The following is a 26911-nucleotide window of genomic DNA, read 5'->3' on the forward strand; positions in this document are numbered from 1 at the left end:
AATATGGCTATTCTGATTTTGAGGTATGTCTGGCTAATACAGGCTCTTGGTTTGTAAAATGAAATGATCATCACGTAGAGAAGTCCACGAATTATTACCTGCATAGCGGACGTTGACAAACAAGAATGTCATACAAATTAGCATGTCATTGGAAAGGGCGAACCAACCTGCCATTTTATAAACTTTTTAACCGATTTCATAAAAAGGAAGAAGTTCTCAATTCGAGTGTATGTTTTTTTTTTGTAAATATGTTATTACTCGCAGACGCCTGGACCGATTTGAATAATTATTTTTTGTTTAAAAGGGTATACTCCTGAGGAGCTCCCATAGTCCTCACGTCAGGATCTGATGATGGGATCCTGGAGAAATCGGAGGTTACTCTCAAAAATATCTTATATTATAAGTAATCGGATACGTTTTATGTTTTTGAAGTCGGTTTAGTTTTTTTGTACTGTTAAACTGTAATATTTAAGATAACTGTAAGATTATATTACGTGTAATTTGAAATATTGCATTGTTTTGTTTTATCCTATTCTTATATTTAGTTATCCCGTCACTGTAATTATATAACTACTGTGTATTTCTGGTTTGAAAATTAATTTAATTTAATTTAATCGAAGATCGAGAAGTGGGTCAAATTAAGATTCCAAGATTTTGTTATATACATAGTTAGTTACAAGTGAAGCTAATACGCGTGTTAAAAAAAGTTGTAGTAATTTAAAATTTCGAAATTGCTTTAATTTTCGTGTGCTCGTTTTTTTGTTACCCTGTTGGCTCTGGTGCGCCCCCCCCCCCCCTCAAAAGGGATGCCAAAAGCTATTGCTTAATTAGCTTTAAGGCCAATCCAGAGCTGTAAATATAGTAAATGTTTCTCAGCATTCAGTGTGCTTTTTCCGTTACACCTGCAGTACGAGCATCTACTTTTCGATTGTTATTATATTTACATTTAATATGCTCTACTGATTTTTGCTCGTCATGATGATTACCGGAAAAATGACTACAGATAATCATGATTACGGTAATCGTGGTGATACGATCGAGAGCTTGCTATATGAAATTAATGTTTATATTGATTTTGATATGAATCAACTACCCTATTGGCTGTCATACTCACCTATGGTAGTAGGTAGCATATGCTTACAACATACATAAAATGAGGTAAGTGTGACTATCGCAGTCTTGTCACACTACAATTGGCTATATCTGAGAATGCACATGGGGTTCATTAAACCGTATGTTACAATAAGCACCAACTCACCTAGAAGTAACGGCTTCATGTTATAGATCACTCCACTTAACTGTAAAATAAAAAAAAACAATAGTTTACTTCAACGCATCCATATTCAATTGTAGGTTCAGTGCAATTAAAGTATCTTTGTAAACATATCGACAAATTAATGTTTGTCACACCTAATGTTAAGTGATAACGAGGCACCATCAAAAATGTTGTAGGGTTGTCTGGGTTGGTAGTTGTATTAGCAAACATCCCAAATATTTATGTCCAGAAGAAAGAATATACAGGTTTCCTCTCGATGTTTTCCTTCACCGTTTGAGACACGTAATATTTATTTTTAAAAATGCACACTACTGAAAAGTTGAAGGTGCATGCACCGGACCGGATTCGAACCCAAACCCTCCGGATTCGGAGGCAGAGATCATATACATATAACTTATTTCGATAACTACTTATACTATAGGCTTTCTTAATGAGTACTGTTTATTAACAAAGAAATTAGAAATGAAGGTAGAAAACGCATGTCATTTCATAACTTATTTATTTAAAATTATGTATGGTTTGTTTATAAATTGTTATATAAAACATATTAACCATATGTAATTGTTCTAATTTTTTTAATCAAATTTATTTTCATTAATTTAAGAAGAAGTTAATTATAATTAATAATAGGTGTGAAATGACTAATGACTTATACCCTCAGTTTTAATTTGTTTGTTGGTAAACAGTACTCATCAAAAAAGGCTATACTATAGTTAGATTGTTTTCTGTTTTGTTCCCAACCGTTCAATAGTAAAAGAGATGACAAGATGTCATCTTTTTTGTCATCTCTTTTGCTCTTCAAAGTACCTAATTAAGGCCATAAACAAACACTATAAATGACTTCTTGTTATGGTATTCGAGTAAGGAATTCCACCTGGCCTGCGATGACTACCATAAACATTACACATTTGAATGAAACCGGCTTAAAACACAATATATAAAATACACTACACAAGGCTTACAATGATGCCACCACTATTATTAGTCACTTACTTTATTTACCTTGTCGTACCGTATTTAAATAAATCTAATAACGTAATAAAATTACGATAATCTAGGAATAAGTACCTATACAATGAATACGTAGGTAAAAGACAAAAACTAAAAAGTATATAGTGTGATTAACCCATATTCTGCTCACTGCTGAGCTCGAGTCTCCTCTCAAAATGACAGGGGTTAGGCCAATAGACTGCGTGTGTGAAGTCTGCGAATCCGCATTACGTATATAATATTTAAGTGGGTAGGCTCTATAATTAATTATAAAAAATCTTTTTATAATATGCTCTTTATAGTACTATTTATATATGATGAAAAGCTCTAATTAGGTACACAATCCTAAAACTATAAAACGCAAAAGACCAAGTCGTTAAGAAGACAAAAATTAGAAAAAAAAATCTGAATTTTATAATACAATTAAAAAATATATCCAACAATTTTATACAGTTCATCTTGTTCTTCTACTACAGTTATAATGTTATTTACTTCAAAGTACAATATTTCATCAATAAATAATCCTATAAGTCTCATTTAACAAATTTAAAATAATCATGCCCTAGTTTTAAGCTTTGAAATTTAGGTTAAATAAACACAACCTTTTCCAAACGTATCCAGTAAATCTTCTAACATTGTTGACAGTAAAAAAAAAACTTTCACCAAAAAAGGATGCACTAAATTTTAAAAAAGAACTTGACCTACTTATGGGTTGTAAATACTTACGATCAATGCATTCACTTATAAAAAAAAAGTAGCACAGATTAAAAAAATAACTGTCAAAATGCGCGGGAGGACCGCGCGCGCTCACGACCACTGCTGAGTGACGTGCGCGGAAACTATCGCCGCTTTATATGTACAAATAACAGTTATGTTTGGTTTACAGAATACTGGAACAAGGAGAAACGCCGGGGGATAGGGCTTGTTATTTTATATTAATGGAAACGTAGTATCTAGATGAAGTACAAGACTTTGAAGTTTAGGCAAAACAGTCCTTACCCTAAGCCAAGTAGCTAAGTTCTCTTTCTACGATCGTAAACGCTTCGAAAACTAGAAAAATGTTTGGGAATGACAGCAAGCCAAGCCAAGCCAACAACCAACAAGCCAAGCGCACAAACGTGTCTATTCTATCGCAGCTCGGAAGCAAGGTTAGGCTTTCCTCCATAAGTTACCATCACATACTGGGGTATTTCGGGCACATTAAACTGCGTGGTGACTGCAGCTTAGAGAAGTTAATAGTAACAGGCATCACTGACGCTAATTAGGACGACTAATTATGCAGTACCTCTTACGCATTAAAAAAAGGAACTACGCCAAATGTTTGTACTGCATGGACCCCAACGACGACGCCGAACATACCATATTTTGCTGTCCACGTTTCAAAATCGAAAGAGATGAAGTAAGAAAGGAGCTAGGACGAGAAATCACTGTAGAAAACTTAATTAATATAATGTTGGAATCATTGAAATGAAAATAAAAGAGAAAGATGAAAAGATACTCGGAAAGTGAGAAAAGACTGCGACGTTGGTGGTAGGCCGAATGGCAGGTACACCAGCGTTCTGAAGGTAGGAGGGGTTTTTAGCCGGTAGGAGTCCGGCACTACCCAAACGGGTGTCCATGAGGATTTTCCCCCCTACAGGAAAAAAAAGAGGCATCACTGACGAGAAAAGACCGAGGGGCCGCTCACCAACACGATGGACTGACCAGCTGAAGGAGTATAAAGGGACTAAGTTCTACACGATAGCAGCGATGACCACCAAAAGAAGCCGGTGCAAGGCGAGAAACCGCAAGAGGTTGGGGACCTTACCAGGACCACGATCTTCAGTAATGAAGGAACGACTGCAGAGAAAGAATATCATGAAGAACGTCCGTTTGTTCTATCAACGACGACCTTCGTGGCGCAGTGGTATGCGCGGTGGATTTACAAGACGGAGGTCCTGGGTTCGATCCCCGACTGGGCCGATTGAGGTTTTCTTAATTGATCCAGGTCTGGCTGGTGTCAGGCTTCGGCCGAGGCTAGTTACCACCCTACCGACAAAGACGTACCGCCAAGCGATTTAGCGTTCCGGTACGATGTCGTGTAGAAACCGAAAGAGGTGTGGATTTTGATCCACCTCTTAACAAGTTAGCCCGCTTTCATCTTAGATTGCATCGTCACTTACCATCAGGTGAGATTGCAGTCAAGGGCTAACTTGTAAAGAAAAAAAAAACTAAACCTTTCAGTCAAACTTATATTATTAAATATTTGCTATTGTATAAGCAGGACCAAAGAATATATACTCCGATCGCAAACGCTTCGAAACCTAGAAAAATGTATGGGAATGACATTTGAAAACGAAAGGTCATGGTGATCAAATTGTCGATCGGATCTGTCATACCCATACATTTTTCTAGTTTTCGAAGCGTTAGCGTTTGTAGAAAAAGAATCGACGCGTCACTTAGCTGCATGCCCAGGAACTAAGCGGGTAAAACCGCGCAGCATCTGACTTTCGACTATAACTTGAGATTAGAGATACTTTTGAAGTAGATTCAGGCTACAAGTCGAATCTCTTTCAAAGCCTGTTTCACGTCTAGATCTAATTAACGTCTAGGTGTGGGAAAAGTGAAAAGGTTAAGCCGTATCCTCGATAACTTGTTTACAATTAACCTTCTGTTGATTTCTCCTTACAAGTAGGGTTACCATCATATCAAGGTTCATAAGCGGGACTTAAAAACTATTCTATGGAGTATAATCACATCATACTAATATTATAAAGGCGAAAGTTTGTGTGTATGTGTGTTACGTACTTGTTAACCCTGAATTAACCTTTACCTAAACCGATTTAGCTAAAATTTTAAATGAATATTAAATACACCCTGGATTAACATATGGCCTTTTTATCCTGGGAAAGGTTTTGGGGAATTTCAAAGGTACGGAGTCTTGGACGTCGGCTAGTGTTTCATAATTATACCGTAGGATTTCTATCAAAACTTGAATTATTTCTATTTGATCCATGCTGATAATGTTAATGCGAATATTTCCTACTGATTCGTTTACAAGATAACAAAGCTGAGCCATTTTTAATATAATTTAGGTAGGTAACTTTGCTTATAGTTTATATATTTAATAGCTTTTTCTATCATAAATATTGTAACACTATTTTCAGTGCATTAGTTTTGCAATCGGATATTTGATTGTTTAATTGTGTATTCATTTAATTAACTTTTAGGGTTCCGAACGTAAGATTATAAAAATTTTAATAAAAAAAATTCAACCGACTTCCAACTCAAAAATTAACCTAAACTAAAAAGCAAAAAATAATATCTTACCTATGTGCTACCTTCTGATCAGTTTGAAGGCGGTGCCAAGCCAGTGATGTTTTAATTCAAGTAGTTTAAATTACACAATTTCTGTGGTTCTTTCAGAAACGGCTTTAATTAAAACATGACACTGGATTGGCACCGCCTTCAAACTGATCAGAAGGTAGCACATAGGTAAGATATTATTTTTTGCTTTTTAGTTTAGGTTAATTTTTGAGTTGGAAGTCGGTTGAATTTTTTTTATTAAAATTTTTATTTTTTAATTTTTAGTGTTAGCACACCTACTGAGTGTGAACTGACTGTCCTCCGTCTTCATCACCAGACCCCCTATGCAGTCACAATCCATATGGGTGGAAAGTTCTCATCAATATAAAATTTATCAAGTCCAAACACAAGGTAGCTACTGTGAGCCGTCGAGGAGTTCCCTTAACTCTCCTTCATCTTCATCACCAGACCTCTAATACAGTCACAATCTATCCAGGTGGAAAGTTCTCATCAATACAAAATTATCAAGTCAAAACACAAGGTAGCTACTGTGAACCGTCGCGGAGTTCCCTTAACTATCCTTCGTCTTCATCACCAGACCCCTAATACAGTCAAAACCCATCTAGGTGGAAAGTTCTCATCAATACAAATTTATCAAGTCCAAACACAAGGTAGCTACTATGAACCGTCGAGGAGTTCTCTTCACTGTCCTTCGTCTTCATCATCAGACCCTTAATACAGTAACAACCCATCTAGGTGGAAAGTTCTCATCAATACAAATAAATCAAGCCCAAACAAAAAGTACCTGCTGTAAATCGTTGACGAGTTCTATCGTCTGTGTATCGGCTCCATCATCAGAGCAACTCCAGACCTTCATAAAATTGTAGTGGTTTAAAATACCTTATGGAAATACTAACAAACGCACTAGCCGTCTCTACGATTTTCAAAAGTTCCCCTCGATTTCTCCAGGATGCCATCATCAGATCCTGACATGAAAAAAATGGGACCACCTTGGAATCAAACCCTTCAAAACAAAAAAAGAATTTTCAAAATCGGTCCACAAATGACGGAATTATCGCTGGACATACATAAAAAAAAAAAAAAAAAACATAAATACAGCCGAACGTAGAACCTCCTCCTTTTTGGAAGTCGGTTAAAAATAGGTAGGAACCCATGAAGGATCACTCGATCATATGTCTGTCCGTCCGTCACAGACAAATGTTTAATACACTCATTCTTATCTCATAGTATAAAAGCAAACAGATAACCATCTAAAAGTTAACTTCAAACGTATCATAGGCTGTGGTACATTCAGAAGACATGGTTACCCTGCATGCTATCTGCTTTTGCGGATTATTTTACCTACTTCTTTCGCTTGATCGAATAAGTATTCGTATTATCTGATATGTAAAAGTCCTGTGGCCCTAATACGAGTTTCTTACTTTTCGTAAACGAAATACTAATATCGTATTCGAACTCCAGTAGTAGGTAATGAACTGGTTATTTGTTACTTATTATTTTAAACAATAAATATTAATTATTTATTGTTACACTATGCTATGAATTAGTGCCAGGCCCAGGCGTATCATTGTACAGTAATCTTGCACTTGGTCATAACCGGTCAATAACACAATAAGCGAATACAATAAAAGATTGTACACAGACTTCTGCCAAGAATTAAATTTCAAATTAAAATGAATCTAATGCTTTAGTCATAAATGCCATTTTTTTCTGTACTCACGATATCAATTATTTTTATGCGGGCGCTTTGTTTAAACAAATGTTAAAAAAGTCTGCTCATATTTGTCTTGGAAATTAATTGGAACGAATTTTTTGGATGTACCAACTTTCTAAAATTTGTTTATAGTGTCTACAGTTGAAGGAAGAAGGAATTAGATTAATTTCCTGATATTGATTAGAATATCCTGAATTCTTTAAGCCCTCATTAACACGAGAGTTTTTTTAACGGACGATAAAAAAGCGTTAAAATATTGTATGAAGTTAAATGAAGGTCTATTTTCAACGGCCAAAATTGAAAATCCAAAAAAAAGCGTTGTGTTTGAAAAACACTATCGTGTACAACATATACTTGGGAATGCATCTGTTGTATCTGAACGCTTATTTGCCATCCGTTAAAAAAGCTCTTGTGCCAACGGCTTCATACTACATTTTGAAATAGTCAATCACAGGAACAAAAATTAATTTAGCATGAATCTAAATATATATATAAAATTCAAAGGTTGACTGACATAGTATCAACGCACAGCCCATACCACTGTACGGATCTGGCTGAAATTCGGCATGCAGGTAGATGTTGCAACCTAGACATCCGCTAAGAAAGAATTTTGATCAATTCTATCCCCAAGAGGATAAACCAGGGGGTGGAAGTTTGTATGAAAAATTGACAATTTTGCGGCGATTTGGCTAAAATTTTTAATAAAAATAGATTTTACTCTGAATTAACACATAAGTTACTTTTCATCCCGGAAAAATCTATATATTATAGGACTCAAAAGTGATTACAAAATATAAGAAAACTAATGTCGAACTAAGGATTCAGAACATTTGTCAGGACAACTTAATTAACACAATCAAACTGTAACCAAAATAAGACCCTAGAATGGCAGAGAATGACCTTGGGTGAAGTCACGTACTTGTGAACGATGAGTGTAGGGTTAAAGGTACCTTTGACTGTTAACAAACACTCCCCTTTTCCACTCAAGTCACTCTCCCCGCCTATCCCAAGTAACCCATAAACAACAACAACAAGAGATGTGGACGGCTCAAACGCCGGACGAAGTCGCGTACGCCTGCTAGTTTCTTAATAATAATGTATTGCTGTGGAATTTATGAAATGGGGTCACTGTTATGTCACTAGAGAGCCAAACAAAGGCAAACACAAAAATCGTAACTATACTACGGTTGGCATCGGTGTGATGCGTGCGTAGTTTCGTACTAGGGTTTATTATTATCGAGGTTACTGAAACGTGAAAGTGGTGTGGTAAAAGCTGTTTCCGACAAATAATATAAGCCAGATACTTAATAAGTGTTTTGTTTTTATTACTTTTACTCATCTCGAAAGCAAGACAAGTGTCTCTCACAATAAAAAAATATTTACCTAATTAAAAATGAAGTTTAGTAACAGTAGTAATAAGTAGGTAAAACCTACTACAAAAAAGCTTTGTAGCAGTATGTGTTTACTACAGCCGTGTTTACTACCGTAAATATGTGCATAGTTATTGTTGTTAGCAGTGGAATGCAATGCATAGATAAATGAACTGCCTACCCGCAGCACTTACGAGTATAAAAAACCAGTATTGAAGATAGAATTTTCCATTTTGTATATTTGCCAGTGTCAGTGATTTCGTTTCTTCTGCAGCTCTCCTCCTCCTCCTCCATTTCACTCTACCACGCATACAAATTCCAAGCATAGCTTGCTCCATAGCCTTCTGAGTGACATTGAGCCTTCTTATGAGGCCGACAGAGCGACCAAGTCTCGGATCCGTTAGGTAGTCATTACAGGCATCACAACTTTTCTTGACTACAATCTCACCTGATAGTTTGTGATGATGCAATCTAAGATGGAAGCGGGCTAATTTGTTAGAAGGATGACGATCCACACCTCTTTCGTTTTCTACACAGCATCGTACTGGAACACCAAATAGCTTGGCGGTACGTCTTTGCCGGTAGGGTGGTAACTACCCTCGACTGAAGCCTCCCACCTGGACTAATTAAGAAAATCTCAATCGTCCTAGCCGGAGATCGAACCCTAGATCTTGTAAACCCACCGCGCATACCACTGCACCATGGAGGCCGTTAAAACTTTCATCTTCAGGCACTGTAAAATTACGCCTGACCAGCCGAGCTGGATTCGACCTTTTTAGAGATGATTAAAAATAAGGAAGCATCTTTATATTTTAAAAATAATTACTAGTGAATAAAAAAATACATCAAATTAATAAAAACGTTTATTATATAAAAATCCAAAGAACATCAGATCAAAAACATCACGACTCTGATGTGTTTGAAACAGGGACCTTTAGCCCTCATTCACACGAGAGCTTTTTTAACAAAAAATAACAAATGCATTTCCAAGTACATGTTCACACGACAGCGTTTTTAAAACACGACACTTTTTTTCGAACAGTGTTGCTTTTTAAATTTTGGGCGTAACCTTCCTTCATCTACATACTATATTTGAAAGCTTTTATTAACGTCCGTTAAGCAAACTCTCGTGTGAATTAGGGCTTACAACAGGCAGTGTTATATCTACATGAATATGGCTGAGAACAACGATATTTGACTAAGTCTTTAGTCCAGCAGGCCAATTCACTAACTTTGACGTGTGCTAGTTGACGTACCTTTAAGAAAAAGAGATTCTCTAAAACATAGTCATCCGGTGCCTACTGGTGGATATCATACAGTAGGTAGATGACATTTCTCAATTGATTTAATGTTTATTTTAGTGGATAATTAAGACTAAAATAATGAATAGGCTAGCTGGGCCCAGCAGTATAAAAAATGGTTGGATTCCTTTTTTGTTGTTATTACACAATTTATTAAAAAAAAATTTCAAAATTTGTATTTTTAATAGGGTAGTTGACTCATTTTAATATAAACAATATTAATGTCGTACCTATAGAACATGAAATATGAGTCCAAAATATATCGATATAAATGAATAAAAACCTAAAATTGTCATTATTCAAAACATAAACATCAACATATTTAAAAAAATTAAAAAAAAAAGTTCAATCAATTAATGAACTACTTAAGAACATTTTAAAGTGTCAACTACCCTATTGTGATCCTCCATATATTAAACTTGTCCCCATTCCTCCTCGACTTGGTCCAATAATAATTAGCGATACCAATATCGTTGAGGTTGGTGTTGTGGTGTTTGTTGAGATTGGTGTTGGGCTTGACGTTGAGGCTGAATGGGTACATTGACCTTTCTTGATGTGTCTGAAAAAAAAATTATTATATAAACTATTTTTATTTGGGTCATTCCACGTCAAATCGACCAATAGTTGGACTCGACCCCTTTCGATTTGGATAAATTTTGGTCAGAAGTTTTCTTTTATCCTATAACGAAATTCTGCCGAAGAAAAAAAATTAAAAAATTTTTTTTCAAAAGTTATGCAAAATCCAAAATTTCACTATTTTCCATATTTTTTAAATTTATGTTTTAAAAATCTCGAAAACTATTGCAATTAAAAAAATCGATTATGGTAAACTTCAAAGGGGATACTTGGGGCTATTAAAAAAAAAAATTTCCAAAAAAAAATTTTGAAAAATCTCCAATTTGTGAAATTTTGAATTTTTGAAAATTGTCAAGATAGATAGAAAAAAAAAAAATTTAAGAAAAAATTTTTTTTTAACAAATTTCAAAAATTCATATTTTTGAAAAAACAAAAAACACAGTTCCAAAAATTTCAGGATCTTTTAAGATTGGTACAAGGTAGTACACAAAAAAATTTGAGCCAAAAATTTATTGTCGACGGTCAATTTTGACAATTTTCAAAAATTCAAAATTTCACAAATTGGAGATTTTTCAAAATTTTTTTTTGGATTTTTTTTTTTTAATAGCCCCAAGTATCCCCTTTGAAGTTTACCATAAGCGATTTTTTTAATTGCAATAGTTTTCGAGATTTTTAAAACATAAATTTAAAAAATATGAAAAATAGTGAAGTTTTGGATTTTGCATAACTTTTGAAAAAAAAAATTTTAATTTTTTTTCTTCGGCAGAACTTCGTTATAGGATAAAAGAAAACTTCTGACCAAAATTTATCCAAATCGAAAGGGGTCGAGTCCAACTATTGGTCGATTTGACGTGGAATGAACCATTTAAATTTTTTTTTTACGTAATCTACATTAATATTATAAAGCTGAAGAGTTTGTTTGTTTGATTGAACGCGCTAATCTCAGGAACTACTGGTCCGATTTGAAAAAGTCTTTTAGTGGGGCTATAAGCTATAAGCTACATTTTATTCTCGTATTCCTACGGGAACGGGAACCACGCGGGTGAAACCGCGCGGCGTCTACTAGTTTAACAAGTATTTAAAATGGTATATTTTAATCATTTTGCGCGTACTATTATAGTGAATCAGTATACCTATGAAGTTATGAACTACTAGTTAAGAAGGCAGAACAACTGAGAAGAAGCCAACAAGAAACTTCGCAGTTTTGTGATAAAATGACTAGCGATTGTACAGACGTTTAGACTTAGAAAATACAATCCTAAATTGGACCAAGCAAGGAATCGAACCCTGGACCTTTCTAATGAAGACCACAACCAATTACACCAAAGAGATCATCAAGTGATTTCGTAATTGTATGAATATTACATCTGCCCTATGAATTTAGATGAAATTAAACATATTACTAGATTACAACGACCTTACGAATTTAGATGAAATTAAATATAGTCTATTTATATCGATGTACAGTCAGAATGTCTGTTCTTTTACATATAAAGGATTAATATCAAACAAACATACTGACAACATTTTACGGCCTCCATGGCGCAGTGGTATACGCAGTGGACTTACAAGACGGATGTCCTGGGTTCAATCCCCGGCTGAACCGATTGAGGTTTTCTTAATTGGTCCAGGTCTGGCTGGTGAGAGGCTTAGGCCGTGGCTAGTAACCACCCTACCGACTAAGATGGACCGCCAAGCGATTTAGCACGTTCCGGTACGACGTCGTGTAGAAACCGAAAGGGGTGTGTTTTTCATCCTCCTCCTAACAAGTTAGCCCGATTCCATCTCAGATTGCATCATCACTTACCATAAAGTGAGATTGTAGTCAAGGGCTAACTTGTAAAGAATAAAAAAAATGGTACAAACACAAACTTCCGCCTATATTATATTAGTGTGATTCACCTTTATAATATTAGAATTTATATGACTTACCAACTGGAATTTTATCTTCTGCTATAACTAAAGGCTCTTCAATTTTCCCCTCAAACAGTATCAATCCTAATTCATTATCCCTGATAAAGAAGAGGAAAGGTCTGTCCACTTTAAGTTGAACCCCGTCTTCTATAAGCGGTATAACCATAGCGGAGGTCGCTGCGGCTGCAACTGTCCCTGTTTCATCAACAGACATGTATACTTTATGGAGTATGTTGTTCACTTGAGGAGCACCACTCTCGAACATTCCAGGTAGGGAGGCATTCTTAGTGAATAATGTGTTAATTCTCATCTGAAACAAAAAGAAATATAAATTTTGTCAATAGGCTACTTGCCTCTTTTGTAAACAGTGTTTAAACTGAATTATGGAAGTATTATAAGCTATATTTTATTTTGTCCCGTCAATAATAACCAGTAAAAATTATTTGCCGCCGAAACACAACACGTCATTCATAGAGATAACAGCGTGATTGGCGTTTGCGGTGATGTGATATATCACGTCACCGCAAGCGCCAATCACAAACCGATGCCTTGTAGCAAATGACGTCATAGTTTATGATTGGCGTTGGGGTGACGTGATAAAAATTCAATTTTGTTTTATAAAAATATTACAATTACGAGATTATTTTCACAAATAAAAATGTGATTAGAGTTTCTAGGCATCTAAACTGCCTAATTGCCTATATGCAAAAAATCTTCTTAGTTTTGTACAGCAGGCGAGTAGCCTCAATATTAAAATTTCCAAGTGACAGCGAACCCCTTACTAACTAATGGACCCCCCCCCCCCCCAACCAACAAAAAAAAATAATTTGACTGTTGAAGAAAATAAGGGTTTTATTTGATTAGAAGGTAACACATAAAGTACCAAAAGAAATGTTTTTGTAATATTAATGTGATGGGTGTGTTTGTTTCTTGTCGCAAATGGATTCAATGTTAGGAGTAATTTTGGACAATTTTAACCTTGATTCTGAATCGATATCAGTTATCAAGCCACCACGTAATTCTTATCGCGAACCCCCTGCCGTCGAATGGCGTACCCCACTTTGAAAAACCCTGGCGTAAAGCGTCAAAAAATGATAATAACCGAGATCGAAAACCGAAAACCAGACTTAAAATGCTCTCCAAGGTGTAACTCCACTAACTTCCCAACTCTGGCCTAAACTGAGAAATTCTAAGAACAAATCTCGAATATTCATAGCCTTAGGTACACAGGACTCAAACCTAAAACCTCATGATCCAAAACCGCACATACTAGCCACTGGTCAACGAGATAGTTATAAGATTCATTGATATTTACCTAATATGCTAAACACGGCTATATTAACATTACAGATTTACATTTACCTGTACCTATTATTAACGTTAGAAGTATCTTAATTATTGTAATATAGACGTGTTTAATATTTTATATGTAAGTATAATTACATTTTATGACGCAAATCGCTATTAAATTGAGAGTCTGGAATCGCTAGACCTACCTCATTCTATAAAACCTTCAAGTTTCATGTTTATGTTGGCAACAATGGATTTGTTTGAGAGAGTCGGAGTCTGTGGCTTTGGGAGATAACATGTTTTAAGGGTCCAAAAAGCCCCTCAACTGTCCAATTATAAATTGAAACTTTCTAATTTTCCCGGAATATACTCGTAAAATGAGAAATAATATCCCCAGTTTCCGTTATTTAGCTTTGTGGTAACCCTTCGAAAAACACTGTTAAATAGCAAACTTTTAGGGTATCTAACAAAAGGTTGCCACGAATCTAAGTACTGGGAACACGATTTCAAATGATATCCTATAAAAAATAAGTTAAATAGTAGATTGTTATACAAGGGGCTAAAAAGACCCATTATATACGAGGTATTTTTAGGCCTAAGTAGAAACCGAGTTTATAATGGGTTTAGCCCCACGTGTTACACAATACTTTTCACTACGATTGCGAGAAAATAAAATAACTCGGTACAGTATTCAATGTTTTATTTTATTTGAAAATTAAAATGTAGGTACAAAATGCTACAACTTTGGATGTTTCGGGGAGATGCTTTTACCCGGTAACTTAATTTTCGACTACAGTGAAGTTGAATAATGAGTATGAGGGGTAAACATGTTAGATAATTGTTTAAAATACACTATGCGTAAGTTGTAAGTAAGAATGCACTTGTTGTTCTTTTCTCCCGTTATTAAATTTTTCGTAAGTAGGTGTTTAATTTTTAAGTCTTTTTTTAACCCATCTCCAAATTAGGGTCACCATTCTCACTAGATGAAGACATAACAATTAATGATGCGAAACATGTAAATTACGGTCACAAATTCACAATGAATTTATTTAAAAATATCAAGTAATTAGATTATTCACGACAATAATTGTTTTTAAATTCTCGCTCTTTAATTTTATTTTCTTTATTAATATATTTTTTTCCCATGAAGAGAAGGCAAAGGTATTACACCGTACACCCTTGTCGTCAAATCTCGCTCTATAAATTCGCAACTCAATAAAAATCAAATAAAAAAAATAACCGCATTCCACAGACAAGAACGCTGCATTTTATTCCAATTCCAATTCCAAGTTTTATTTTTATCAAACAGTCAGGACCTTACCTCTGGCTCAATCGCTCGACGCGCGGAGCCATATAACCAAAAGAAGAAGAAGAGCCTTACCGGATGATTCTATTTACGAATAAAACCTCCTTCGTTATAAAGTAGGCTAGTACTTGACTAGTACTTGTAACAGACAATAATTAAAAAAACAAAATTACTTTAGCCCCTAGAGGCTAATATGCTTGATTAGCCCCGCCGTGGAGTTGTAATATGACAATGTTTTTGAGCAAGAGTAGTGAAAAATTGTTTTGTACTAGAAGAATATATGTACAGACTCTTGAATGCCTTACCTACCAAAACTACCACGCTCGAAACTCCTCAGTAATTGCCCTCCTTACTTCTCTTTTTTTTTCTTTACAATATAGTCCTTGACTACAATCTCACCTCATCATAAGTGTTGATTGAATCTAAGATGGAAGCGGGTTAACTTGTTAGGAATAGGATAAAAATCCACACCACTTTCGGTTTCTACACGACATCGTACCGGAACGCTAAATCGCTTGCCGGTAGGGTGGTAACTAACCACAGCCAAAGCCACCAGTCAGACCTGGATCAACTAAGAAAACCTCAATAGCCCAGCCGGGGATCGAACCCAGGACTTCGGTCTTGTAAATCCACCGCGCATAGGTACCACTGCGCCACGAAAGCCGTCAGATACAGGTATCTATGGTTGGAACTTTTAAAAAATGAGGTAAGTCTGGTCATCACAGAATTTTAGTCCATAAATAGAATTGTCTTACGTTCCGTAAAGGTCCGACCATACTCTCGCTGTAGTCGACAGTGAACTTCGGCATGAAGAGGCGGACATTACTTGGTTCCATCAGTTCAGATATCTGTGGCAGACTCATGTATGGCAGATCTCGGATTAAGGTGTTCAGGTTTCCTTTGTCAAGTGGAACTAGAAGAATCATTGAATAACGACCACCCTGAAAATAAAAAAAAAATATTTTTAATAAACTAAATACTAGTAGGTACTGAAAAGTTGGAGGTGCATGCCCCGGACCGGATTCAATCCCACACCCTCCGGATTCAGAGGCAGAGGTCATATCCACTGGGCTATCACGGTGATTGATGTGTGCATTTTAAGAAACTAAATATCACGTGTCTCAAACGGTGAAAAAAAACATCGTGAGGAAATCTGCATACCAGAGAATTTTCTTAATTCTCTGCTTGTGTGAAGTATGCCAATCCGCATTGGGCACTGCTGAGCTCGAGTGTCCTCTCAGAATGAGAGGGGTAAGGCCAATAGTCTACCACGCTGGCCCAATGCGGATTGGCAGACTTCACACACACAGAGAATTGTACCATAATTCTCTGGTATGCAGGTTTCCTCACGATGTTTTCCTTTACCGATTGAGACACGTGATGTTTAATTTCTTAGAACCGTGATAGCCCAGTGGATATGACCTCTGCCTCCGATTCCGGAGGGTGTGGGTTCGAATCCAGTCCGAGGCATGCACCTCCAACTTTTCAGTTGTGTGTATTTTGAGAAATTCTGTGACAGAACAGCTAAAATGTAGATATCATGATAGCTTTCCATCTGACATGAGTGTAATCAAGTACAAAATTCTAATTGTGTAAATGCTGTAGGCTCCTTAAAGGGACCTCAGTGACGTCACCGGGGGGTATGGCCGAGCACAGAAGTATCGCCTGAAGAGACCCGCAGGCAGAAGCAGAAAATGTGGACAGGACGACATTATAGGGAGCGGAGCTCGGCATTATAGGGCCGTTCTTGAAGGATGTTTTAGCCTGAGTTTATCAGTCCGGCGCCCCTGGCCGCGACTTTGACTTACCTTGCCGAAAAACGAATTACGAAGATAACACTCTTATTTTCTCCCTGTGGTTCCTGTTCCCGTAGGAATACGGATATATAGCCTACGATAATTGGGCAATCTAACACTGAATTTTTCCACTGAATTTTTCAAATCGGACCAGTAGTTCTAGAGATTAGCGCTTTCAAACAAACAAACATACGAACTCATCAGCTTTATAATGTTAGTATAGATTTGTAAAAGTTCTTTTGAATGTTTATAAATGTCAACCCACCTCATAAGGTAGTTCTAAATAATTATAAATGTCTACCCACCTCATATGGCAATTCAATAGCATGCGCCCTGAGGTTGTCAACAAAGCCGTAGTTCAAGTCTTCGTGCAGTTCCATCATGACTGAGTTCTGGCAGCTGTTGTCGACGTGGAAGCATCCAGCTCTGGTGTACTTGGGGTTGAACGCATGCCGCCACAGACCCTTGAAGTACAGAGCGTTTGAGATCAGGGCATCCGAAATGGGGTTGATGTCCGCTGAAAAATAAAAGAGTTATGATTAATTTTCAAAATTACTCGCACGCAGTATTTATACTATAAAGACGACCGTGATTTTGTATTCTAAGTATAGGTACATTCAGTATTTTTGACGGCCTCCGTGGCGCAGTGGGTCCTGGGTTCGATCCCCGGCTGAGCAGATTGAGATTTTCTTAATTGGTCCAGGTCTGGCTGGTGGGAGGTTTCGGCCGTGGCTAGTTACCACCCTACCGGCAAAGACGTACCGCCAAGCGTTTAGCGTCCCGGTACGATGCCGTGTAGAAACCGGAAGGGGTGTGAATTTTCATCCTCCTACTAACAAGTCAGCCCGCTTCCATGTTAGACTGCAACATCACTTACCATTAGGTGAGATTGTAGTCAAGGGCTAACTTGTAAAAGAATAAAAAAATTAAAATAAAAAAAAAGCCTTTTTATTTAAAAATCCCGCGGCAACCACAGATTTTCCCGGGATAAAAGTAGTATGTTGTACACTAAGGTCTCATTTATCATTATACTAAATGTCGTCGAAATCGGTTCAGCAGTTAGCCGATAAAAGTTAAAAGACAGTATAATATTAGTATGAAAGTATGGATTAAAAATATTTTCTTAATCGACGAAGAAAACATTTCACATAAAACATCCTTTTACAGAGTCGCTTAAATGTAACATGAGCCTACAATACAAATCGGTTCGTAGAATTAGTATGGATATTAATTAAGTCGTCTAAAGCATATTTAACGGTGGAATTCATAGTCGTAGTAGGGGGCCCCTAAGGGGATTATTCAGCCGCTATGTGTCGAATTCAACCCCTACGCGTTTCATAGACAAAAGAAACCCCTCATTTGACAGGAGCTGGCGGCTGACTGCTGAATTACCGATATTTGTCAGCCAAACCATCCCCTGGCATTTTTTTTGTTGTTATTCGTGATTTATTTATTAGAAAGTGGACGTTCGGATCGTTCTAAGTGAAGTTATAAACAGCGAGTTATATCAGTGCCCAAGATATATATTCGCATTTGGGTAAACCCAGTATAATACTATGGCGATATGGAATGTACGAAAGATTCTCATATTAGGAATAATATGCCTCTGTTTGATGAAGAATGAACACAGAAGACCAAGAGAGGAATACCAATACCGCTAGTATTATACATTCTAGCAGCACTTCGCTTCTATGAAACGGGATGTTATCAGGTACGTACCTTTGTTCATTATCAATAATTTTTTGTTCATGAAGACGCCGCGCGGTTTCACCCTGTGTGGTTCCCATTTCCGTAAGAATATGGGGATAAAATATAGCCTATAGAACTCGGGAATAGTGTAGCTTCCCAACAGTGAAAGAATTTTTTAAATTGGTTCAGTAGTTCCAGAGCCTATTCAAAACATACCAACAAACAAATCTTTCCTGTTTCTATTATTAGTAAAGATAAATTAGGAGTAGATATAAAACCAATTAGCCCAGTGGGTATGACCCCAGCCTTTGATTATGATGGTGTAGGTTCCCAACAGTGATAGAATCTTTCAAATCAGTTCAGTAGTTACAGATCCTATTCAAAACAAACAAACAAATTTTTCCTGTTTATAATATTAGTATAGATAAATTAGGAGTAGGTCAAAATCCATATAGCCCAGTAGATATGACCTCTGCTTTCTATTCGGAGGGTGTAGGTTCAAATGCTGTCTGAAACATGCACCTCCGAATCATTTCAGTAATGTGCATTTTATGAATTTAAATGTATATTAAATGTCTCATACAGTGAAGGAAAAACATTGTCTCTACATGTGTGAAGTCTGCCAATTCACATTGGGCCAGCGTGGTGGACCTTATCCCTCTCATTCTGAGAGGAGACTCATGCTTAACATACTATATGCTTAACATGATGAAGAATTTAATTAGTTTGTTTGTTTGTAATCTAACCTATATAAATGTTAGGTATACCTATCTAGTTTTGATTTAGGAAATATATAACCTACATAAATGTAACTAACATAATGTTTATTTTCAGACTGTAGGTGCAGTCCATCAAGCATTCTATGAAATAACAGAAATGCCAAAAGTCAAGCTGTATTGATGTCACGCATAGGTATACATATAAACAACCCCGGAGGACCCTATACACAGATTTAAAGAAACCGGCTATCATGGCAGGGAATAGCAGTGATGAGCTATGAGAATACTGTTTTACCAAGAATACTGAGAATACTTTGGTCCTTGAAAATCTGAGTTTTCAGATCACAGTAATTGGAAGACCCTCATACCTTGAAAAGTCAGCAGCATTTAATATCGAAGTAGTAGGAGTGAGTGCAGTGTATTGTAAGGTGGTCACTCACTCTGAAGTCCATAACAATAGAAAATATATACAAATCTTAATTGAATGAATGATGGAAAATAAAAATTTATTGATTCACATCTTTAATAAAGATAATTATTAAATGTTTACTTCTGCATTTTTCATTTAAGTCTGGCCCTATAAAAATATACAATAATAACAATAAGTTATATGTAAATTATGTATTTATTGTTGTTATTAATTAAACTTTGTATCAAAAGGATATAGGTTTGATTTTAGAATTGCAATAAGTGTGTGTGGTTCATTATTATCAGCCCATTACCAGGCCAAGCTTACCTACTAAATACATATATAATATTATGTGATCTAAAGCTTTGTGAAATGCAATTTTACCACTATTCCTAAGGATAAGCTACACTTATATTTATTTACTGCACTTACTATAAATTGTAAAAAAATACAACATAATAGTACCTACTTGTAATTATTTCAGGTAATTATAGGTGGTTTTGAGTAAAATAAACAAATTTCCTCTGACAATATTTTTTTTATTTCAAGTAGGATTCCACATTACAAAAGTATGAAATATCAAACTACTTATATAGTAAATAGTATGCTTGGGATTTCTCTGCGTGATCGTATCACAAATGAGGAGATCCGCAGACAAACCAAAGTCACTGACATAGGTAGCACAGCGAGTCGTGAAGCTGAAATGGCAATGGGCAGGCCACATAGTTCGAAGAGCCGATGAAATCGCAGTGTTGGTCGAACCCCCACTAGGTGGACCGAGGGCATCAAGCGGATTGCAGGGAGCCGCTGGACGCTGGCGGCTCGAGACCGTTGTGTTTGAAAGTCCATGCAAGACGGCTATGTCCAGCAGTGGACGTCCATCGGCTGATAATTTTGATTATGATCATGTTCGTCCACATATCTTCAATATTTTTTTAACAACTCCTTCTTGTGAGAAAGAAACTTTTTGATAAAATTGATCTATTGTACTCTTGAACGAATTAAATTTTACTATGATAAATAAAAACAACAAGTAAATGAAAATATTAGAAAATAGAAACTCAATTATTTTGTAAAATGTCAAAGAATTAACAAAATACGTCTCTCTGTGGTTCTGTCACAGAATTTTCAAAGATCTAATGTAAAATCATAGACAACATTTGCTTGAAACTCCAGTCACCTAGGGGCTCTCTAGTAGTTTGTTTATGAAATGCAATGAAGGATGATTCAATAGTCAGCCCCTGGGTGAATACTGAATATTGGTTTGTGGGGGATTGTTCACTTCACGACTATGAATGGGGATGATGACTAGGTTTGAATATATTGATTTTTATGATACATTCGGGTAAATAGGGTCAATGTTAACTAATTTATACATAAAAAACAAAGATTGTCTGGATATTTGCAAAATAAATGAGATTATAAAATTTCAAAAACTACTAAAATTTTTTTATCGTAATTAGATGAAAATTCATACAGTTTTAGCTTCCTTACATTAAATGTGACATTTTTTAATATATGAACTATAAAGATAAACGCACAAATAACAAAGATATTAGTAATTTTGTTTGAACGCGCATACAAATCTAACGATCATTACATTGCCTATGACGTCATTTTTTCGAGCCATTTTGTATGGAGCGTTTTTCAGGGATCCGCGGCAGCGCCGCAAATCTGACTCTTTAAATCCCTGTAGCTCCGAAAGTAATGATCGCAGATACCCTGTTACTTTTACAAAATTGCTTTACTATTAGTATACTCTTAATTTATATACAATTTAAAAAACTGTCATCATCCCTATTCCAGGGTAAGAGCGCGCAGCGTGTCGGTACGATATGGATAAAATTCGAAGCGCAAGCGAGACGCCGAATTATGACTTTCACGTGAGTGAAAAGCACGGACCGATTGACGCGCGACGCAAATTTTATGACGTGACCATTTTTACCTAATTGCAAATAAATTAAACAACATAACGAAAAACAAAATGGCCATGTTCAAGATATATACCTAATTTTCTATACAAAACAAAAATTTAAGAAAATAAGTTTGCTTTTCCTGAGATTGAAAGCAAAATGTGAGCAAAATATGTATTTTTCAAAAAAATAAACTATCGAGAAAAGTTTTACAAATTGTGTATTTTGTATAGTCATAACGAAGCTAACACTTTGAAATATCATTTACCCAAATATCAGGCTCCTAACTTTTCCAGAATCTGAGATCCAGAACCATTTGTAACCACCAAATTACATATTGCACACTCTTAACATACTTACTGTACTATGGTTTATAATTCATATTTCTATGAACTCTAGGCAATTAAACTACGAACTGTCGTCACCAGGTATTACCGAGCAAACAGTTTTGAGGCAAAATAAATATTAATTGAGTAATAATTATACCAGTTTGCATGTATTATAATATTTAAACCAACTTCAAAAAGATTGAGTTTGATTTGTCGGATGATGTCGATTTTCGAAATCCTTTTACCAATAGAAGGCTACCTGCTTTACCGAGTAGCATAGGCTATAATTTATTTCTGAATGGGGATGATGACTAGGTTTGAATATATTGATATTTATGATACATTCGGGTAAATAAGGTCAATGTGAACTAATTTATACACAAAAAGCAAAGATTGTCTAGATATTTGCAAAATAAATAAGATAATAAAATTTCAAAATCTATAAAAAATCTTTTATCGTAATTTGATGAAAATTCATAGTTTTAGCTTCCTCACATTAAATGTGTCATTTTTTAATAAATGAACTATAAACATAAACGCACAAATAACAAAGATATTAGTAATTTTGTCTGAACGTCCATACAAATCTAACGATCATTATGTACATACGACGTCATAAAATGTTTACGTACAAAATTATTGAAAGATATAAATTTTAAATGGTGAAATTGTCATTTGAATCATTAAATACTTAATAAATAATTTGCATGCCTAATTGGTAAGATACATTTAACAACTACATCTACCGACCACCTGTATATAAATATGCATGTATCTGCAAATAAATAAATTGATTGATTGATTGATTGATAAATACGTACATGCTTCGACAATTCGTGGTATGAGTCCATTAGTATGTTGGTTCACCCATTTGTTGACAGTCTCCACAGCTGTCTGAGTATTACTGAAGTCCACGGGACAAACGTCCGCGTAGTACGCGTTTCTGACTATCTGCTCAAACTCCTTTCTCAGTTTTAGTCTTCTTGATACAAAAATGGAATTTGAATTTTGTAGCTTTACCCCTGGTGTGTTTGCCTGAAAATAATATGGCTTTTTATTTATTTGTATACACACTTCTTAGACGCTTGTAACTGTAAGACTGAGGGACCTAGAAGAATTGAGGTTCTATTTTGTAGGTACAATTTATAGTGCCTTGCCTAAATACTCTAATCAAAAATCTTATGCATACCCATTGCGTTAATCCGTAATTACTGGTCACCGGCATCCGATATGATAGCGGTCGTTAGAATAACTCTTTAACACACGAAAGCAGTCAACCCACTTCCTCGTCTCATAGGAAAGAAAATTCCTCTTCTCTTATAAAAGAAAGAAGGTATCCCCTTGAGGAGGCAGCGAGTGCTACGGGATGAGCTGAAGATCGTAGTTTCAAGCTGCCATCGTAGATGGAATCTTGAAACTACCATCCTACCATCATGATGGTAGGATGGTAGTTAAAGAAGCAGAAAGTTTATCAGCCCATAGGTAAGGTAAGAAAATTATAAAGTTTGAACCGTAGTAGCTTTATGAGGCAACAGGTTTCAAAGTCTGAAGCTGAACATTTGAAACCTGTTACCCTTAAGAGCCCTTGATAAAATAATGGCAAAAATCTACTCACGTTAAGTGACGCTAAATACAAATTCAACTGCTCTCTAAGTTCATCTTTATAAGGCGACAGTCTTAAAGCACTCCTGATTTCAGCTTCTGTATCGCCGGCGGCTGATTCCAATATCATAGCCAGCGTTGACTTTATACTGGCTGGAGACACCATGACATTGCCTCGTCTGTCTTCCGCTGCATACCGCAAGAGGTCTGTATCGAAGAAGTTGAGACGCGATATCTCTTGAGGTACCGCATTGCCAGTGATGCATGCCTGTATACATGTTAGGGCGATGGCTGTAAAGAAATTAATTATTTAAGTATTTTATGTCGATTGATCTATTATTAAGACAGTTCTAGACAAGTCTACTATGAATGATCTTCATCAGTATTAGCCGATGGACGTTCACTGCTTAAAATAAACCTCTCAGGACTTCCAATCAACACCGTTTTAGACCGTCTTAATCCAGTTGAACTTGCAACCTTTTTCATATATTCTTTATGTCCTGATTTAGGGAAATATAAATTTTCATATAGATATCATCTTTATGTAAGCCGTGATAGCCTTAAAGATATGACTTCTGATTTAGAGGTTCTGCATTGATTCAGAGGTTCTAATTCGGTCCAAGGAACTCCAACTTTTCAATTACCTATGTGCATTTTAAGAAATTAAAGGTCACGTGTCTCAAACGGTGAAGAAAAAACATCGTGAGGAAACCTAAATAAGTTGAGTGAGGTTTTTTGTAATTGGCTACATGGGTGAAGTCTGCCAACGAATTGGACCAGTATGGTGGTAGACCATTAGCTTAACCCGTCTCATTCTGAGAAAAGACTCTTGCGCAAAAATAAGATATGGGTTGTTAAGGATGTTGTTGTTTAATGATGGTTGATGATGATCATCTAGTTAGATAAGAATGCCACTGAATCAGTTTTTTTATACAGCAGTTATAAAGAAAACAGTGTCACTGAATTTTTAGAACTGCTATGTTTGCCATCATAGTTAACCATGAGAAGCATAGAAACGATTACATAAAAAGATAATCCTCAATGTACAAGGATTATAATATTATTTCAAAAATAACAACCTATTACAGAGTTGATTCGTTATTTATCACAGATCACGGGCAATTAAAGTTAACTACAGCCAGCAATAACTTATAAACAACGTCTAAGACTGGTTTTAATAAATTATCTTCATCAGAGATTGTAGGAAACGGGAAAAAAAGATCTCACAAAAGATTGTGTTAAATTACCCTTGAATTAGTTTGCCGTAACGACAGTGGACTAGATTTTGATATTATACATCTTAGTTGCTTATTTATAGTAGGTTTTAGTAACAGAACTCGTTCGGGGAAATACTACATCATTCTTTTTTCTGCCGCCAAGGTATTGCTGTGAAGGTATAGTCTCTTCATGAAAGAAGTCCCCCAGACGTAATTTGTGCAATGCACTGTCAATTAGTTCCGGTTTTAGCCACGAGACGTCTTTCATGAAAAGGAATCTACATAAGGATTCCTACTCCTCAATTGATGGATGGTGGTGGTGGTTCCCGTTCCCATAAGAATACAGGGACAAATTATAGCCTTCCTCGGTAAATGGGCTATCTAACACTGAAAGAATTTTTCAAATCGGACCAGTAGTTCCTGAGATTAGCGCGTTCAATCAAACAAACAAACTCTTCAGCTTTTTAATATTAGTATAGATGTTATGTATTATGTTTCAATAAAAAAACAGACGACAGTCTAAATAGAACATACTCGTGCATATTCTAAGAATAATATGGAGCTAAATTGAGATTAAAACTTTCCTGTTAGGTAGGTAAGTAAACCAGTTTTTGACTTTACAAAAAAGCGGGATTTCGTCTGATAATTTAAAGTAACCTATTAATTTTTATTTGTCTTTATTAGGGGTATTGGCCAAAGCATTAAATTTTTAATTTCTGCTGACGTCAGATATGTATGTTTTTTTTATTAAACAGGTTTTCGCTTGATAGGATATTTTCCATAATATCTAATAGTGCAGTCTTAACACATTTTAAATTCTCGTAGTCACTGAATTAACTTTTTTCCTGTAGAAGCAGGATTAGTTTATTTTCCATAATGCCTTCAATTGTGGTATTATCATTACATTATTTAAAAATGCAAAAGTTCCAATAGTATACTCATAGGCACAATTATCCGCCCACTTTAATATACTTGCGACATATTAAAGTGGGTGGATAATTGTGCCTTTGAGTATATTACGGACCGGTTCATCATTAAGTCTTCTACAAGCTCACCTTCCCGAATTTAATCGCAAAGGTCACGATCATCTCTACTGCATAAGAAATTATTATAATTTTTTTATAATTATTGACGGAACAATCAGATGGCTTACTATTATCAGCCTATTTTAACGGCCCACTATTGGAGGGGTTTATGGAGTTTAAACCCACGACGTTGCTTAAATGTAGGTTGCTAAATTCATTAACATGCTGTCCGAGGCACGGGATATACCCTCAGTATCTCATAACCTGAACCAGGATTCAAACCCAGGACCTCGTAATTCGAAACCACTTAAACAATCAGAGATGGTCCAACTGATGGTAAATGGATAATCAAAACCATCGCCTATAAACAAGGAACACAGTGCATGCAAGGAATACGTCGTACAAAAAGGCTTCCTATCTCCGTAAACCGTTTGGCTAGTGGGAGGCTTCGGCCGTGGCTAGTTACCACCCTACCGACAAAGACCTACGGCCAAGCGATTAAGCGTTACGGTACGATGTCGTGTAGAACCGGAACCGGAAGGGGTGTGGATTTTCATCCTCCACCTAACAAGTTAGCCCGCTTCCATTTTAGTTTGCATCATCCCTTACCATCAGTCAAGGGCTAACTTGTAAAGAATGAAAACAAAAAACCTCAGGCGTGCCTAACCTCATGTGCCTTTAGTTGCTGGCAATGCTCATGATCATCATCATAATTATCAGTCAATGGACGTCCACTGCTGGACATGGGCCTCTTGTATAGACTTCCAAACACCACGGTCTCAGGCCGCTAGCATCCAGCGCCTCCCTGCAACTCGCTGTCCTCGGTCCACCTAGTGGGGGATCGACCAACACTGCGCTTTCCAGTGAGGGGTTGCCATTACAGCACCTTGGGACCCCAACGTTTATTGCCAACTATGTCCCCTGCCCAACCTGTACATGAAATATATTTCAAAAATAACTATCAGGGGGTGATTAGTGATAGATATTGATGCCAAAAATACAATCAGTAAAATTTTTGTCTGTCTGTCTGTTTGTATGTTCGTTATAGAAAAGACGACGAACGACGGATTTTAACGAAATTTGGTACAATTATTCTTCATACTCCTGGGCAGGTTACAGTATACTTTTCATCACGCTCAATCAATAGCAGCAAAGCAGTGAAGCGAAAT

The 26911-nt window shown here is 36.1% G+C and overlaps 1 protein-coding gene and 1 long non-coding RNA gene across 2 annotated transcripts in view; one reads left to right on the forward strand and one right to left on the reverse strand.

Annotated features, from left to right (window-relative positions):
• LOC112053547 (uncharacterized) overlaps positions 1 to 26911 on the reverse strand; it is a 45446-nt gene that overhangs the window by 17661 nt on the left and 874 nt on the right. The window contains exons 2-6 of the mRNA XM_052888337.1: positions 23514 to 23791; positions 22720 to 22933; positions 17145 to 17356; positions 15799 to 15984; positions 1259 to 1298 (exon numbers count right to left, since the gene is read on the reverse strand). Coding sequence (XP_052744297.1) covers positions 1259 to 1298; positions 15799 to 15984; positions 17145 to 17356; positions 22720 to 22933; positions 23514 to 23791 — 930 coding nt within the window. The remainder of the gene's footprint in view (positions 1 to 1258; positions 1299 to 15798; positions 15985 to 17144; positions 17357 to 22719; positions 22934 to 23513; positions 23792 to 26911) is intronic.
• On the forward strand, positions 17868 to 19796 carry LOC128199321 (uncharacterized). Its single transcript, XR_008251973.1, has 2 exons — positions 17868 to 18550; positions 19363 to 19796. It is a non-coding gene; the product is annotated as an uncharacterized LOC128199321 (long non-coding RNA).

Source organism: Bicyclus anynana, chromosome 22, assembly GCF_947172395.1.
Source record: "Bicyclus anynana chromosome 22, ilBicAnyn1.1, whole genome shotgun sequence".
In the NCBI taxonomy this organism is placed as follows: domain Eukaryota; kingdom Metazoa; phylum Arthropoda; class Insecta; order Lepidoptera; family Nymphalidae; genus Bicyclus; species Bicyclus anynana.